This window comes from Bos javanicus, chromosome 7 (genome assembly GCF_032452875.1).
Source record: "Bos javanicus breed banteng chromosome 7, ARS-OSU_banteng_1.0, whole genome shotgun sequence".
NCBI lineage: Eukaryota > Metazoa > Chordata > Mammalia > Artiodactyla > Bovidae > Bos > Bos javanicus.
Window position 1 is genome coordinate 61,916,191 of NC_083874.1, and position 18,542 is coordinate 61,934,732.

General features: G+C 50.7%; 1 protein-coding gene across 3 annotated transcripts in view; it reads right to left on the bottom strand.

Annotated features, from left to right (window-relative positions):
* The window catches only part of ANXA6 (annexin A6), a 47,012-nt gene that overhangs the window by 11,987 nt on the left and 16,483 nt on the right, over window positions 1–18,542 (bottom strand). For all 3 annotated transcript variants that reach the window (XM_061424062.1, XM_061424061.1, XM_061424063.1), the window contains 16 exons: window positions 18,310–18,423; window positions 17,249–17,339; window positions 16,246–16,325; window positions 14,991–15,047; window positions 14,108–14,201; window positions 13,589–13,684; window positions 12,271–12,329; window positions 11,193–11,315; window positions 9,844–9,902; window positions 8,456–8,534; window positions 6,683–6,764; window positions 6,002–6,096; window positions 5,413–5,526; window positions 3,874–3,964; window positions 3,014–3,093; window positions 2,169–2,222 (listed from right to left, as the gene is read on the bottom strand). In XM_061424062.1, coding sequence (XP_061280046.1) covers window positions 2,169–2,222; window positions 3,014–3,093; window positions 3,874–3,964; window positions 5,413–5,526; window positions 6,002–6,096; window positions 6,683–6,764; window positions 8,456–8,534; window positions 9,844–9,902; window positions 11,193–11,315; window positions 12,271–12,329; window positions 13,589–13,684; window positions 14,108–14,201; window positions 14,991–15,047; window positions 16,246–16,325; window positions 17,249–17,339; window positions 18,310–18,423 — 1,368 coding nt within the window. The remainder of the gene's footprint in view (window positions 1–2,168; window positions 2,223–3,013; window positions 3,094–3,873; window positions 3,965–5,412; window positions 5,527–6,001; window positions 6,097–6,682; window positions 6,765–8,455; window positions 8,535–9,843; window positions 9,903–11,192; window positions 11,316–12,270; window positions 12,330–13,588; window positions 13,685–14,107; window positions 14,202–14,990; window positions 15,048–16,245; window positions 16,326–17,248; window positions 17,340–18,309; window positions 18,424–18,542) is intronic.

The following is an 18,542-nucleotide window of genomic DNA, read 5'->3' on the forward strand; positions in this document are numbered from 1 at the left end:
AACAACCCAAATATCTATTAGCTAATGGAGGTAAAAAAATATATATATATATATCCATGAAATGAAATATTATTTGGCAACGGAAAGGAATGAAGTATTGATATATGATATGATATGGATGAAAATATATAAAAATATTATAATAAAGTAAAAGAAGCTAGCCACAAAAGCCACATATTGTAGGATTCCACTTATATGAAATGTCCAAAGTAGACAAATCTATATAAACAGACAGTAGATTAGTGGTTACACAGGGCTGGGGGTTGGGAGGAAATGAAAAGGAACGCAATTTGTACAGGGTTTCTTTTAGGGTGATGAAATGTTCTAAAATTACCACAGTGATGACTGCACAAGTCTGTGAAGATACAACCACTTAACTGTGTACTTTAAATGGGTCAGTAGTATGGTATGCAAATTATATTTCAATAAAGCTGTTGTATGAAAAAATAATCCAGAGACTGAATTATCTAAAAATGGCCACAACTCTTTATTTCACTCTGGGGCTATAATAATGAGATCATTTACATGATTTATTGCTCACATGGGAACACTAAGAGTAAAGAGGAAGCTATCTGCAATACTGTGGGGCAACAGGTAAACACCGGACATATGTCACCTGATCATAACAGAGCCAGACTCCCAGAGCCTAGGGTGCTCTCAGTGTCCTGAGCGAGAGCACGGGAAGGAAGAGGTATAAAACCATCAAGCGTTAATGTCATTATTTTTCTGGGGAACCTTGGCTCTGCATATCAAATGCCTTCAATTTCTGTGTACATTTTCCTCTAGTATTCCCAACTCACCTCTAGAAATCTATTCTAAGGAAAAAAAAAATAATAAAGATGATGAGAGTTGGTTACTAGGGAATGGGCTGGTTAAATAGTTCGGCAGATTCTTAAGATGGAATAGTATTTAGCCATTAAATGATGCTGTTGATTTTTTAAAAATGATATATGGGATTGCCCTGACAGTCCAGTGGCTAAGATTCTGAACTTCTACTGCACAGGGCACAGGTCTGATCCCTGGTTGAGGAACTAAGGTCCCACATGCTGTGTGGTGCAGCCAAAAAATAAAATTAAAAAAAAAAGTAACCATATTCACAAAATATTCATTTTTAACTGTTATAAACCAGGAATCTATTTCTATAAATACATAAAGACAACTAGAATGATATACCCCATTAACAATAGTTATTACTAGTAGCAGGTTATATAGGGTTTTGTTTTTGGTATTTTCTAAAGTTTCTAAAAAAGAATATGTATTACTTGAGAAACCAGTGTTCCTAGCTGTCAGACACTGAGTCCACACTAAGATCAGGGTCCGGCATCTGTGAATCTGGAGAAGCAGCTGAGCTGGACAGGGCCTGGCTCCGGCTCCCTCAGTTGACTCCACCCAGGTTCTCTCTCCCGGCTTTTCTCCGGAAAAGGGGCTGCCAGCAAGGCCCACTATTGCCCCCTGCTGGCAGCAACTAGAAGCACAGCTTCCCAGGGAGACCCAAACACCGAGCGGAATTCCCTGGAGGATGAATTTTGGGATAGAGGATGGATTTGGGGTGAGTTTTAAGGAGGAAGGGCTTCCCTGGTGGCTCAGGTGGTAAAGAATTTGCTTGCAATGCAGAAGACCTGGGTTGACCTCGATGAACTCCCTTTCGAGGGCTCCCAAGACATTCCCTTCGACCTGGATCCCATTTCAAAAATAATGACCCGAGACCTTTAGCACTCAAGCCCCTTTCCCAGTAAGCTCCAAGACCTGCTCAATCAGTGGCCCAACTCCACCTGGGCCACTGATTTGCTGTGTGAGTTTCAGGGGTCATTCACCTTCTCTGGGCCTCCATCTTCCAGTTATATTATAAGGAGTCTGACTCTGAGACACTCCTTAAGTCCCTTCCAGATCTGAAGATCTAGGGCTCGAGTCCTATTCTTCACACAGGAAATATCAGTAGAATTAGCACCACCCTCCCAAGTATCTCTCTGAAAGTTGTGGAAACTGTCACAGTCTCACTTCTAAGAGTGGAGAGTTGCAAGGGGCCAAAAGTCTCAGTGTCAACTGGTCACACCAGCCCTGCCCTGCCAGGCACCCTCCTCACTCCCAGACAGCCAGGGCTGGCATGGACAAAAGCCAGCTGGAGTCACTGGGCAGGGGGAAGGGGGTGGTGGGATGGGGTGTCTCACCTGGGCATCTTCCCGGGCCCGTTCCCTATCTTCTCCTCCCTCTTCACGGTTCCCCTGCAGCAGGACCAGAGAGAAAGTTCAGCCTCCAAACATCCGCTCTCTCCATCCCTTAGCAGCCAGAGGGCAGTACTCAGCCACTCACCTCTCTGAACGCTCTCCCCGCCCGCATCTGTAACATGGGGACAGCGATCCTGCCTCCCCAGGGTGGCAGTCTTGAACATGAACATGATCACTGGGAAGGTACTTAGACCAAGGCCTGACTCGCACATGGTGAGCTTGCCATAACTGTGCCTCAGGGTGTGGTACCCGGGTTTCGAGAATTCAAGAGATGATAACAGCTGTTCCTCACCCCTCCCCGTATTTATTTACTTTAATTTTTATTGGAGCATAGTTGCTTAGTTTCTACTGTACAGCAAAGTGAATCAACTCTACGTACACATGTATCCCTTTTTTTTGGATTTCCTTCCCATTTAGGTCACCACAGAACACCAAGTAGAGTTCCCTGAGCTATACGGTAGGTCCTTGGTAACAGAAGCTCTTGGATGATGACACAGGGAAAGGTCACCCACAATGGCTCTGTCCTGTCAGCTGGGGGCCCAACAAGCCAGGCTAAGAGCAATCAGGGAGGGCTGCCTGGAGAAGGGGGCACTAAGTCAGCTTTGAAAAGTGAACAATGGAGAAGGCGTTGCCCAAGTAGCAACTGCCTCAGTGGTAAGAATCTTAGGAGGCAGCAGGGGAAGACATCCTCTTTTCATCAGGAGTGAACCCCCTGCCTCTCGTAGCAACCCTTTCCCCACCTAGGGCCCCAGAGGGCCAAGCAGGCCTGGAGCCGTGAATTCACCCACCGTGGCCAGAGAGATGAGGATCCTCTTGAAGTGGCCGGACGTGTCTGAGCTCAGAGCATCCTCCAGGGACTTGTGATAGTCTGAGACAGGAAAAGGAGGTGTGAATGGCTGCTGGCCAAGAGTGGGGGAGGGGTCCAGGAAGCACAGATTTAAGCCAGAGCCGTGCTGGCAGGGTGGTGGGGATGAAGGAGTTTGTCGCTGGCTCCTGGGGGCCACCAGCCACCCTGCTGTTGATTTGCCATGGGTCCATCACCTCATTCTGCCCGTCCCTGCTGAGCGCTCAGTGCATCTCCCCTCTCCCAGACAACAGCCTCCCTGTCTTCACTCTCTCCTGCATGGCAGTGGCTGAACCCAAAAGCACAGCTCTGATCACGTCACTGCCCTGCTCAAAGACTCTACCATTTTAAAGCTGCTTAGAAGACAAAAACCTTAAACATTTTTGACTGATACTCAAGGTTCTTCAGACTAATACGGAAGCACTTATTGAAAAGTTATGAAGAATTGCAAGATGGTGATAGTTAAGCATGCAAACAGACACAGGGCCTTCTGAACATGGGGCCCTGCGTGAGTGCACAGGCCACACACCCGTGAAGCTGCTCTCCCCTCTCCAGGGGCCTGGGTGCTCTCTCTCCCACTCCCAGTCAAAACCCTCCTCTACCTCCAGGCCTTTGTCCTGCTGGGACTCTCTCCGGGGCACCTTCCCCAGACACAGGGCTGGGCGCACCCAGGGGGCTTATCACAGCCTTGTGGCCTGAGGTGGGCAGGCGGGGCAGGGCTACAGGGTGAGGTCAGGAGCCGGGGGGCCTGGTTCTTCCCCAAGGCCTCCCTACAGCACCGGGCCACAGGTCTCCTGCACTCACCCTCCTTGTAGGCCTTATTGATGGCCTGGATTTCGGCGTTGGTCCGAGTGGCCAGGATCTCGATGAGAGCCTTTTCATCTGTGCCAGCTCCCTAGAGGGTCAAGGCAAAGAGGATCTGAAGCACAGCCCTGACGCCTGTGGAGAGGCCCAAGGGGCCCAGGTCAAGGAGACTCCTGTTCCAGGACACTGCAGGTCAACACCCAGACCAAGCCTCCCTCATGTCCTCTTTACCCCTTGACCAGCCCTTGGCACAATCAAAGGACTCCACCAGCTTGTAAAGATTTCCAGAACCTCCCATGAGAATTGCTTTGGACCAAAACATTTTAAAAGCAAAGAATATAGCGTATACGGGGGTGTGTGTATAAAAACGCTTTTATGTGCATATCTCAATATAAATATTTATATATAAATACATAAAAAGGACAGAGGACACGCACCACAGTGTAACAGTGACCGTGGTCTCTGGGTGGGTGAGGGAATCACAGATGATTTCAACATTCTTTTTTGCTCTGCTATATTTTCTCAAGGTTTCACGGTAAACACATATTTGTCAGAAGGAAAAAAGATGTTCTGTGCTTTAAGGAACTGGATGGGATGGGCGACACATGAGGATGGGTGACAGCTGAGGCAGCTGGGGAGCCCATTATGCTAAGGTCCTCACTTCGGGGGAGAGGAGGAAGCAGGTAAGACAGGCTGACTGACCGATGAGTTCAAGTGTCTGCTAAACACTGATTATGTGCCAGTCACCGTGTCAGCTGCTGGGGCAATTCTATAAAAATAAGACAAGTCTCTGTCTTGGGAGGTTACTGCCCAGGGGTCAAGCGTCCCTGAGTCCTCTGACTTGAAGGGTATCTTCATCGGTCTATTAAAAGTTGGTGTGGGGACTTCCCTGGCTGTTGAATTAAGACTCCACACTTCCAAGACAAAGGGCGTGGGTTCGATCCCTGGTTGGGAAACTAAGATCCTATGTGCTCATGCGGTGTGGCCAAAAAGTTAAGAAATAATGAAAATAAAAGCTGATGTGTGCTGAGGACAGCCTGATCCTCGGAGTGTCCTAAGATCCACGGTGCAGCCCAATCCTTCTCATTTTGTGTTTTAAGTCATCCACTTTTCTGTCCAGGAATTTTCAAGACAATAATCTTAATTGGCTTTGCCCAGGGAAAGTCTGTTCTTCTCTTTATCTTCAAGGAGCCTGAAACTCTAGTGGACTGATTCACGCGGTTGTCATATCAGGCTCTGGAGACAGACAGACTCGATCTGAATTCCAGCTCTGCTACTTTGTAGTGCTTTGACTCTGTGACCAAGTAACTTACGCTCTGAGCCTTAGCGTCCTCATCCATAAAATGGGCACAAAAGCAAAGCCTTACCTTGTGGGGTGACAAGACAAGGAACTACTAGCCAAGACACTGAGCCCAGGACAGGTGTGGGAGGGGCTCCACCAAGGAGTTACACCCGCCCCACCTGGGCTCAGGAGGAGTGCCTGTGTCCCCTCAGCACCCACACAGACTGGACCCCATCCCTTTGGTGCCCACACTTTACCTCCATGGCTTTCTTCAACTGCTTGGCATCATAATGGGCCGGTGGCATCATGAGCCCCAGAATGAGCCTTGCCAGGTCTCCGGAGAGCTCAGACTTCAGGTCAGCCATCAAGTCCTGCAGAGGGCAGAGCCAAGGTCATGTCAACATCAGCATTGGCCCACACGTGACTTGGGACAGGTAGGAGACACGGAAGGAGGAGGCGGGCTCCACGAGATTTAGGAATAGTGGGCATCTGTGTCTGCTTTGGCTGATGTTGGGTTCAAAACCACCACCACCACCACCACCACCACAAAGAGGGTGGAGAAGACACCATGCAAGCGGGGGACCTGCCACTCTCCCTGGAGGCAGGAGACAGGGAAGCAAAGGGGGTGGTACCATTTCCATCCTGGGAGAAACTAGTCAGCCAAAGCCAGATGCCACTAACACAGCTCACATCCCTGATCGCAGCCCTAAGGGGAGCCAGTCACAAGCACACTGCTGATCACAGGGAACGCGGGGTGTAGTGGGAAGGAGAGGCGTGTATCCACGCCAGGCTCCGTCAGAGGAGGAGTGTGGACGCAGGGCCCAGGGTCTAGGCTGAGGCCCTTACCCGGCCAAAGTGAGACTTGAAGGTCTGGCGGATCTGCTGCCGCTGGGCATTGCTGCGGTGGGCGATGATGTCGATGATGGTGTCCTCGTCAGTTCCTGAGACCCCAAAGCCACAGATCAGAGCAAGGCCGTGGTCCCCACCTCCCCCAGCGATGGGCCCCAGCGTCTTTGCTGGGGGAGAGGCCAGGCTCGCCAGCTTTATGCCCCTGCAGGAGCCTTGCTTCTGGCCCAATCACTAACTTCCCCTGGATTCCTTCTGCACTTTTCTACTGGGTCACTGATCAAGATAAAAGAGAGCCCTGGGTTGAGGGTCAGGGCCTCTGAGTTCTAGTCCTGGGATACTGAGACCCCTAGATGGGTTATGGGACTTGCTCAAAGTCACACGGTGAGTTAGCAATAAAGCCAGAGCAAAAACCCCACCTCATCACCTAGCACTTCTATACCAGGACCTGGGAGCACTTTGGTCTCTGGGAAGGTTCCTGAGAAAGCCCCTCACTACCCTCCTCTCTATACTTAAGGGAGCTGGAGGTTCCAGGGGGCTGGAGACTCAAGGCAAATAAAGTCCTCATCACCCTGCAGACTCCAGTCTGAAGCCTCAGCTCTTGCCCCTGCCGATCCCATTGCAGACCCACTACCCTCCAATGCCCCAGAGGCTACCCGACCCTTTTCAGGTGCCCCTTACCAAGCCCCTTCATGGCTTTCCGCAAGGCTTTGGCGTCTGCATCAGGGTTGAAGTCACCAGCTGGGCGCACGGTTCCTTTCAGCTACAAGAGGCAGAAAGTGAGTCAGCAGGTGTCTGGAGGCCCCCCAGGGGCCAGGCCAGGAGAGGAGCATGCGAGCGAGGGGAGGCTTTCCCCAAGAGCCCCAAACCAAGCAGCTTGGGGGAAAAGGCGGGGGTGAAGGCACAGCAGACAGACTCCTGCCCTAGAGCTGAGACAGGGAGGAGGAGAGAGACAGACCCAGGCCTGGGAGCCGGGCAAGTGCTGTCAAGGGCAGAGGGGCCAGGCTCCTGCCCCAAGAGCCAGCTCTGGCCCCGCCCCACTGGAAACCAGGCTCTCACAACCCAGCCCTGCTCCCAGGGTCCTCTCATTTCATAGAGCAACGCTCTCCCTGAAAAGGTAACTGAAATGTTCTGAAATACTGGAACAGAGCGCCCAGATTTCAGTCACCCCCAAATGATTTTCCCAATGTTTTCTGTATCTGTGCATGCCCTATGCTATTTCTTAATATTTTAACTTAATTCAGCTACTTTTCTGTTTTACTTAAATGCATTCATTTTGAAGTGCACTGAATACTCCTAAAGGGCAAGGGTTTTGGTCCATTTCGTTCTTTGATATAACGCAAGTACCTGACACAGGGGTAAGCACTCAAAAAATATCTGCTCAGTGAGTTAATGAATGAAAACAATTTTATATCACTATTATGAATAGAAAGTTGGTGTCATGTGTCATAATCAGATAATCCACAAAAATAAATGCCATAAAAACAAAAATATATGCTTTCAAATATCACCAAATTTAACAAGATACCATGGCTCGCCAAGAGCTCTGAACTTGAAGCTAGCTCTCTCAGCTCGTCATGAAAAGGGAACATTAGCGACTGTGGCACCAAACTGAGAATTCCTCCTTGACATTAACAATAATTGATTACTGATTTAAATATTGGTTAAACCAAAGTGGAGCAGCTTTCACACTGCATGAGGGTCAGTGTTATTTAATGCCAAGCAGGTCTCTCCCCAACAAAAAAACACAATTCATTTCTCATATGACTTAAGATCATCTTCAATGACAGCTCTTGCCTCACAACTTGGCGAAACACTGTCCTAGAGCATCCGTGCACAGGAGCCCTCGGAGGGCACCCGGACCGCCATGTCCAACAGCCTCTTTTTGGAGATAGAGATAGAGAGAGGCGGGGGCCCGCCAAAGGTAGCTAGCAAGTGAGCAATGGAGTCCAAGGTTCCAAATATTTTTGTAGGGGCCAAGTGCTACCTCAGGGCTGGTTTGCCCTGAGGACTTCTGTGAAACTTTTTTATTTTTGCCCTGTGTAGACCCTGGGTCTGAGGATGCTCAGGACAACCAAGAATCCTCTAGTACACCCCGGGATGCCCATCTGTTCTCAGCTTCCATGCCTCCAAAACCCAACTATTGGACCCAGGATGGAATAGGCCCCTCCAAAGAACCAACCAAGTCTCCATCAGCAAGATCTGTACGTAGTTAGTGGGCCAGAAGGCTCCCCAGCATGTTAGAGGTGAATGCAGGAATCAGATGCCAACACCAGAGTGCCCACCCACCAATCCATCACTCTGCAGAGAACAGGAAGCTTCAAGACGTGAGACTCAGTGTCTCTGGTTGGCCACCAGGGGGCAGCTGGGTGCCAACCAGAGCAGCAGGAAGGTGCGAGCAGAAGAGTGGAAGCTGTGGTCAAGAGGTCAAGCAGGAGGTGGGGAGGGTCTGACCTCTACTCGGGCCACTGCACTAAGTTCCCACATCTGATAGGCCACCTGCGCTGCCTCCGGGAAGAACTGGCCAGCAGCACTGGAATGGAGGGTGTTAGGGAGAGGACAGGAGGGAAGGTCATCGTGGGCACACTTCACACATACAACACACACACACACACACACACTTCAAGTAAACCCATCTGACTTTACCCCCTCTCCAGCCTGGGCCCCACCCACTCACCAGAGCCCTCCCTTCACCTCTGAGAACCTTCTACCCTGTTTCGACTCCCGACGGTGCTAGCTCTGACCAGCAGCCTTCCTGGCCCCCACTCCCAGGCAGGAGATTTCTCGAATCCCTCATCCTCCCCTTTCCCATATAAGTCTCCCCTCTCAAACATGTCCATGACCAGCTTCGAGCCATGTCATCTCTACCTCTCCTTCTGCCAAGCACCTTGGTTTACCAGCTGCCAGGTAAACATCTGCTGAATTGAACCAGCTCCTAAGGCACCTACCAAAGGTAAACAGAAGGCTCTCGTATTCCCTGTTTAACTGGATCCTTAGAAGTTCCGGATAAGGGAAATCAGAGTACCTGTAGATCCCTTCCCAGCAACCCAAATCTGTTTAAGTTATGCTCCAGTTTAATCCTCATCCAGTGGCTGGTTCTCTGCTCTCCTTAGGGGAGATTCATGTGCCAGGAAGAAGTCCCAGGCCCTGCCCACCTCTCAGCCTCATATCTTCCCAGCGCGATACAAAAGTGTGACCTCAGCTACATAAATGAGCCAGGTGGCACCTTCTCATCTCCAGGCTCTCTCTCCACCCCTAACACTCTCCCTCCAGGCCCTGTCTTCACCCCATCACCTTTCTCCTTGGATCTCAGCCTCATTATCTCCAGGAGCCTCCCCACCCCCAACCTGGAGAGTGCACATAGACACGTACACTTCCCCACCATGGACACACGCCCAGGTCTGTGTGCTTTTCTAGGCCAGAGGCTTCATCAGTGCTTCCCCTCAAGGCCTGCACGTGGAGTGCTTAATGCATAGATGCTGAATAAACGAGCAGCCAGGGCAGGCATCTGTACTTTTTCCATTTAACAGATGATGAACCAGAGAAGCACCTGAGAAGTTAGTAGCAGGGCCTAGACCCTCATATTGTGATTGCTGATGCACATCCCTAGACTGCTTTCCAAGTTCACACAAGCAGACATCTCCATGTATGGGAGACCACACTCATTTGCGCGTACATGGACGCTCAGACTTTCACCTGTACGGTGTTCTGACCTTCAAGGAATTCCCAAGTCCATCTAATCCATCCATCTATCCATCCATCCATCACGAAGAGGCCAAGAGAATCCTGACCAGCCACACCCGAGGCCACGCCCTCCAGCCTGGGGCCAGGAGGCCACTTACTCATCATCTCCCCCACACAGCTTCAGCAGAGTCTTCTTGTATTCGCCAGAGGTATCGTTCTGGGGAGAAAGACAGAGGGAAAGGTCACCTCTCACCCAGCCCTGGGATCCTCTCAGACAAGAAGGGGAGGTCCTGCATAGCCCCAAACAGGGGCAGGCTGACCATGTATTTACAGCAGCCCTCACTCTCAGCCTGTCTGGAGGTGACTGAGACCAAATAGCGGTGAGATGGTAAGCACTTACCAACTGGCTTTTTGGGAAAAAGAGAAAAAGTCCTGATTTGTAGTGTTTGCTAATTTCCTCTAATGGACAATTCCAAGCTACCAGTATGACTTCGCTACACGTGGAATTAAGAAAAGATGCTTTTGGGACTTCATTGGTAGTCCAGTGGCTAAGACTCTGCACTTCCAATGCAGGGGGCCTGGGTTCTATCCCTGGTCAGGGAACTAGATCCTTCACGCCTCAACTAAAGATCCCACACACCACAGCAAAGACCTGGAGTGCTGCAGCCAGACCTGGTGCAGCCAAATAAATACATGTTTTTAAAAATTAGAAAAAGAAGAAGCGATGCTTCCCAAGCCAGTGTGAGCTGGCCCCAGCACACCCCTGCCACCAGATAACCCTAGCCCAGCCCTCCTATGTGATATAGTCCATAAAATGGACTGAGCAAAAACACTGGGAAATGCCAAAACCAAACAAATGTACGTCTGATAGACACGGCATAGTCTACATCCCTCTTGGGGCCTCACAGTGAACAAACTACAGTGAAGGCTGTGAGAAGTTCTTGGTAAAGAAGCAGACTTATTTTGCTTATTCTAGCTTTTCCCAGACGTTTCCCATGAGCTATTTTTGCACACAATGCCTATATAATTCTTTAGAAACATACTTTAGGGAGCACAGCTTGAACTCCGAAAGCTTTATCCCACTCACCCAGAACAAGGAGAAACCATCCAGCTTTACATCTGTCTCTGGAGCGAGTCTCATGCGCTGGCCAGCCCAGAGCCATCCCCTGGCCCAGGGCCTGCGAGTCCCCAGTGAAGCCTCCTCTGGCCTCCTGCCTCGCGCTGCCTCTAGGAGGCTGGCCTCTCACCGCCCTAGTGAGGAGCCTTCATCCCAGATTCAGCCTTGCCCCCATCACGACCCAGTCCTGCCTTCCTCTGAAGAGGTGCCTCGTGTCTTAGAAGCACCTTGCCTGTCAGGTGACACTTGCTTCTCCGTAGTCGCCTTCAACTCCCTGAAGTGGCACAGGCAGGGCTCCTGCAATTCCCACCAGACTCCAGCTTTCTAGGATGACACCTTTTCTCCTGGGAGAGCATCCCAGCCCTCTCTGGAGCTCCATGAGCACCTCACCTTGATCATACTGTACAGGGACTTCTCGTACTTGGTCCGGAATATCTCCCGGATGTCGAGCATGTCCAGCTCACTGCGGGAGACCATGATGCGGATCAGGGTGTTGTCCCGAGTCCCCAGGCCCTGCAAGACGAGTGGGTTTGGGGGGTGGGGAATTGAGAGGAGGCTAGACTGCCAAGAGTCCCCTGCTCAACTGAAAATACAACGTTTGTAATAAAACATTAAAATTAAGAAGGAAAGAAGCCAGACATTGTCATTCCCTCTGAAGCTCCCTGATGTCCCTCCTGCTTTTGGCGTCTTCTTCCCCCACCTCGTGTCATTTCCATCTTTGACTTCCTCATAACTCTAAGCAAGGTATGGTTTAGATTTGCACATTTTGGAGCTCTGTAAATACACCACTATGCATTATTTGTCCATCTACTCCTGACAGGCATTGGGCTGTTTCTAGTTTTTTCATGACATGGACCATACTGCTACGAATGTTTTTATGAACACATCATAAAAATGCTGGTCTCTGGACCCAGCTGGGTCCAGTCTGGCGCTGGAAGACAGAGAATGGGCCACTTGCAGGAACTTTGGGCCTGTGGCCTCTGACAACAAATGACCGTGTTCATTCACCCTGGTGCACTATGAAGATATTACCACCTTCTGTGTTGTGTGTGTAAAGTCCTGGGAAAATCTGTTCTCAGTACTCGCCAGGAGCAGAATCCCTGAGTCCCTGGGATGAACATCACAAGTCTTGGCAGGCAATGCCAAAATGTCTTTCACTTCCTATATACATTATATATAAACATTCTAGTTAATTAGCGTTTAGAAATAAAGCATGGGCTTCCAACCCAGTTGGCTGGCTGGACTGGGGGCATGATGCACCCCCTGAACAATCATGAGAACAGGGTAGGTATCTGGGTGGGAAGGTGTATGACCTGGGACCAAGTGCCATCACTTGGTTTTATGGCCAATGCCTTGAATGCTCTCTTTGGCCAATGGACTCCCAAGGATTTGCCAGAGTCCTGACAATCTTTTGGGGGTGCAAAGAGCCCCTCTCCCCAACCTCGGGCGCATCAACCTCACCACGCACCTTCATGGCCTTGAATAGCCTCTCAGCAAAATACTCTGCGGTGCTCCGGATACACTTCACTGAGAAGAGGAAGGAAGAGGTAGTTATTTTGGCTGCCTTGGAAGGGTGATGGGGCGGTCTGACCCCTTCTTTATTTCCATTCCTTGGGAGCCACCAAGTTCAAATCTGAGAAGAATCCTGCTTCCTGATCGTCTGAAATCCCTGAGGACCCCAGGCCCACCACTTTTATCCCAGGGGACAGAGAAATCAGAACATGGGCCTGCTGTAATGTCGGGAGTGCAAAGACCCCCTTCACCTTTCTGGTCCTTTGGTGTTTGAAGGAACTGGGCTGGGTGGGGAGGACCTGAGGTGGGGCTAGGCAAGGTGGTTCTTTAGAGTCTGCTATGATAGAACATTACTGGCCCAGCCTCTGGATCTTGCTGCCGAGTGGGGCCACAACCTGATTACCTGAGATAGGGCTGGTGGGGGACAGCTCTGGGCAAGAGGATGAGTGCTGGGCCTTAGCTCGTTCCCAAGAAACACACTCATGCAACCTACCCCAGGCTCAGACACAGTGACTCTTGGAACGTCTGGCTGGCAAACTGACATTCTGGTTTTCTCCTTCCCACCTCCGTACCATAGAGCTCTCCTTTCCATTCTTAGCCCCATGTTCCTGGCCCAGAGTCTCAGAATGCCCTGGGAATGCGGTGTCAGGATGTGCCCACAGCCTCTGGGTCAGGCGGTTACTCCCCACCCCCATTTACCAGATGAGGAAACTGAGGCCCACTGAGCATAAGTGACTTTCTCCAAGTCAACAGCAGACTGAGAAGAAGCCTGAGTTTTGAATCTTGACTCCACCATTGACTAGTCAGCTCCTGGCTTCCCCCACAGTGGGCCCAGAGTACCCCAATTCATTACAAAACCACCCCTTGGCAAGAGATACAGCCTCTGTGAGCTGCGGTTTTCTCATCCGTGAAATGGAGACGATGACAGTGTCCACTCCTGGGTCATTTGTAAAGAGTAAACCCTCAGTGGAGCACCAGGCCCACAAGCAGATGCTCCGCAAAACCCGCTTTCCTGATCATGACTGCCTGACCCCTGACCCCATGTGCTTTTCGGCCCCATCACAAACATGGGAGGAGGGAGTGGGAGGCAGCAGTGTCCAAGGCTTGACCCACAGCCCCCAGGCCTCGGCCACACGGCCCTAGCTAGACCTTTAGAATTTACCACCTGTCTGGTTTTCTCCTTCCCATCTCCATACCGTACAATCCCCATGTCCCCATTCAGGCCAGAGTCCCTGAATCCCTCAAAGGCCCTAGAAATGAAACCTAGGACATACCCACAGCCAGCATCAGCTTCTCAAAGTCCCCGGACAGCTCCCCTCGGATGCTGGCTTCAATCGGCTTCCCCGTGGTCTTCAGATACTCATCAAATACTGAGTCAGACAGAGAGACAGGGTGTCAAAGCCACGCTCATAACATTGGAAGCATCAGGGACTTCGGGAGGGGAGATGCAGTGGCCAGGACCACAGCGCCACCGTGAAGGCAGGGCTGGCACTTAGGGAGGTGGCGGGAAGGTCGTGCATGTCACCAGCCACCACGCAGCCTCACTGTGTCTGCTGTGAGGGACTGTGTACACGTCCTGCTCCAACATGAAGACAGGGACTGTACTGAGGCGGAGGGGCTGAACACCCTGTTAAGACCTCTCATAAGGGACCACAGAAGCCACGTGTTAAAATCAGGACTAGTGTTTGGGTTGTGGGTGAAGCACTATCATGCTCCTTAGCAGAAAAGGAAATGAGAAAGGAAAGCTTGGCACAACCCCCAGGGGACAGCTGCAGGTCTTCTCTGGAGCTCACCCAACCGGAGATGCTGCTTGCTGCGATTTCCCAAAATGTAAATGAACTGGGCTTCATCTGTTCCCCATTTCAGTTCCCCTGCCTCATACAGGTCCTGGAGGGGAAGAAGTGGGACTTAATTAAGAGAAGAAACCCCAGGAAACAACTTACCAGCCAAGCCACTCAGAACCACTGCCAGACCCTTGAACAAGCTAGTAAATGCATACACCTCTTAGCGTCTTTCCTTTCTTTCTGGGGAAACTCCTATTCAACCTTCAGGGCCCAGATTAAACATCCAATTTGTTTTCAAAGCACTTCCTGATGTCCCCAGGCGGAGTTCTCTTTCCCTCACTCCCTTTTCTAGACTTTTGTGTCCTTATAGCTTTGATTCACTGTATATTATAATACATAATATTTATATGCCTGGCTTCCCACTACAGCATTGATTCCTCAAGAATAGGAATTATGTTCTACATTCTCTGTATCTACCTACAGTATTACTGGCATATAGTGGGAGCTCAAAACACCTAGAATATATGGTGTACCCACAGAGAATGTGACTGTGTGATTGACATATATCTGATCCCCAGTACTGTTTGACTTTGCTCACTTGTGATTCCCCAATGCTTGGCATTCAGAATGATTGGCATATAGTAAGTGTTCAATAAATATTAATTAACTGAATGAAAAATGAACAAATAATGAAAGCTCCAAAATACATCTCACCAGCTTTACATATGCTATGTACCTTTGAAAGGTAACTTCAACCCTTCAGTGAAGCGCTGTACAACGATGGCTGTAAGTCAGTTATTTCTGGTATCTGGTGCAAATTACTTTGCCTCCACCCCTCCCCCTTCTCGGGCTGCCTGGCTGTGCCCAGCAATCTCCACTGGTGCTTATTTACCTGGACGTCCTGCTGCACCAAGTCCTCGCTCACTACGTCATCCTCCTCCCTGGTACCCTGGGAAGAAAAACAAGGGACACTGGTTCAAATACCAGAGCCGGGAGAAAGCCTGGATGCCAGTGGTGGAGACAGGGAGGACTAGGAAAACCGTGGTGGCCTGGGGTGTCCAGGGGAAGAGACTGACAGCTGCCTCCAGAACAAGACCGCAGCACCTGGGAATTCCCTGGTGGTTTGGTGGTTAGGACTCTGCATTCTCACTGCTTCAGGCCAGGGCTCAGTCCTTGGTTGGGGAACAAAATTCCTACAAGCTGCAGGGTGCGGCACACACACAGAGGACCACAGCAGCTATTTTGCAGGGAATCACAGGGCCCCTGCCACCGGATTCTCACTGCTTCAGGCCAGGGCTCAGTCCTTGGTTGGGGAACAAAATTCCTACAAGCTGCAGGGTGCGGCACACACACAGAGGACCACAGCAGCTATTTTGCAGGGAATCACAGGGCCCCTGCCACCGGATTCTCCCCTCATCGTTTGGAGTATGGACCAAACAGCGCAGTCCTGAGAAGAAGCAGGCCTGCTGTTCCCAGCACTTTTCGATTATTCAAAAGAATCCAGAGATATGATTTTGGAGCAAAATCTCTCTAGTTTTAGAAGTTAGCAAGTAACTCAAAGTGTAAAAAAAAACACACACGAAGGAAAATGAACAAAGGAAAAAGCAGAGCTTGAGCAGGTAGAATTCAGCTGTGACACCACTGTGCAGCCTCTTCATGTTCTTTTTTATGTTGTTATGACATCCTTGGTGGGAGGGAGCAGCAGGGCTGTTCTGTGGGGCATGCCACTCAGGGGGCTCAGAGAGGCCACGGCCCTGCTGGCGCCCCTGCTGGGAAAGCCATGGCAAGAGAGGCTGGGGCATAGAGGAGGGGACACTTGTGGAGAGAAAAAGCAGGACAGAGAAGCACAAGAGCGACAGGGTGTGTGAAAAGAAATGCAGGTCACCTGCCTGTGCAAACCACGGGGGACAGAACAGACCCTGGACGCTCAGCTTCTACACTCAGGCAAGCCAAAGAGACCATCTCAAGTTTGAGGATAAGATGGGGAGAGGGGGAGAGGTGGCCAGAAAACACGAGGAGGATTTTACACCTGAGGAGCCACCAAGGAGCCTCTCACGAGCCACACTGTCTAGGGGAACAGGGACAAGGCGTTCCGAGCCCTCTGCACCCTGGGGGAGAGCTCGGGGAGGGCCCCAAGGTAGACCAACCTGCAGCAGGACCACGAGCATCTTCCGGAAGTGGCCAGAGGTGTCCCCAGTGATGTCAGCCTCCAGGTCTCGCTCGTAGGCTGCCAGGAAGGAACACAAGCTCTGGTCCCACCCCCAGGACATCCCGGGGAACCAGGATAGAGGTCCCCGCTGCCCCTACAATACTCAGATATTTGTTACAAATCCCCAAACCCAGTCTCCACGCTGGCCGTGCAAGACCCAGGTTGTATTTTCTCAATTCTTTGTGCTGACTCATGACATGGTGAGATGGAATCTGCACACATCTCTCCATCCTCACCTGTGGTGTCCTACTCCAGACACCACTGTCGCTCACCTGCACAGCGGCTACAGCCTTCTGACTGTTCTTTCTGCTTCTCCGATCCAGAGCAACACGAGAGACTGTCTTAGAGCCCACACTCATCACAGGCTCCTCTGCTTCCCACTAGGTTTGGAATAAACATTGTCTCTTTGCCTTGGCCTGCACAGCCCTGTGTGATCCTGTCCCGCCCTCTGCTGTTCTAGCTTTGCACTGGACACCAGGCTTATTCAGCTTGGGGACCTTTGGACTTGTCCTTCCCGCTCCTGCCAGGGTCTTCTCCCCACTCTGTGTACAACTGGCTCCTGCTCGTCTCCTCCCAAGACAGGCTTCCCCAGCCACCTATCTGAAGCATGTCCTCTCCAGTTGGATGCTTGTTTTCTGTTTGTGTCCTTCTGAACTCTTTACCACATGTCATCATCCCATTTGTTTATCTGTTTATTATCTATATCCCTCATTATCTCATTAATACTTAAGCTCTCAGGCGTAAACAGTATGGATGCCCACAACCATATGCTGAGAACCCAGCAGAAAGTAGGTACTTACTAAATGAATAGATGGATGGACAGACAGATCAGAGGGAAGGAGGAAAAAAGGTGGACGGGTAGAGTCTTAGGGTCCCTGCTCTTGTGAGCACCTTCATTACACATCTGAAAAACCTTGAACGGCCCCTCTTGCCCATCTCACCATCTTTGTATGCTGCCACCAGCTGGTGGATCTGCTCGTTGTTCCGAGAAGCCAAGATCTCAATGAGGCACTTCTCATCGGTCCCAATGCCCTGGGAGAAAAGAAGGGGCGTGTGAGTCAAGGGTTGAAAAGCGAGGCCACCAGCCCCGAGTTGGGAACCTGGGGTGGTCAGAGCTGGGAAACTCCCAGCACTCAGGGTGTTCCTAACACAGGTCTTAGGCATTGATTCAGAGCTGCAGCCCTGAGAATCTAAAGACGGGGATTCTAGTGCCGCCTCTGCCTGCAACTTGCTTTGTGATGGCTCATTAAAAAAACTTCATCTTCCTGGGCCTTACTTTTCTCATCTTTAAAATGGAAATGATACTAGTTGCTCTGCTGAACTCACAGAAAGAATGAGAATGTGATACTCTTTTACACTGTTAAGTTTACTAGCTTATGAAAACAAGTTCATATAGCTCATCTGAGACAAAGATCATAGCACTTTATAAAGTGCCGAGTTACACTCAAAGGCCTTTGAGCTCTCCCTGCTTTGTAGGGAGAAACCCTCCACCTCCACTAGACTGGGCTGCCCCTCATATCCTGAACACACTTCCACAACCACTTACTCTCCAGCCTAGAATGACCTGCCCCTTCTGGTCAACCAAACCTTCTCCAGGCTTCAGGCCCAACTCGATCCCCTCATCTTCTATGATGCCCTCTCCAGCCACCCCAAGCCCAGGGCCTGTCCTCCTGATCTCCTTTACGATGCCCCCGGCCTTTGGGTGTTGGACACAATCTGTTTCCACATCCCCATGTCCTGCTTCCTCAGGACTGTAAACGACTGGGGTGGGGTGTGGGCCCAGGGCCCCCTTTCACAGGGTGGGCCTCACACCAACGCCTATGCCACCTCCATCCATCTGGAGGGACCATTGCACCCTCTGGGACAGGACTTGGGCTGCTGCCTCAAAGCAGGGCATATGTGTGGGGTGGGTATAGGGCTCACTGAATTTCTGCTGTAGAAGCTACAATCTCCCATGAACCACACCCCCAACCCTCAAACATGCACAGACCCTGCTTCTTACCGAGATGGCATCTTTAATTTCTTTGGCATCAGCATAGGCAGGTGGCCTCATAAGACCCACAATCAGGCGTTCAAACTTCCCCGTCAACTCATACTTCAAGTCTGCAATGAGGTCCTGGTTGGGGGAGGGGTGGAAGGAGGAGGAAATGGAAGAAGATGGGGAAGCGCAGTTATAATGATAAGAATTACACTGAATGAGCACTTACTCTGTACAGGCACTGAGAGAAGTAATCC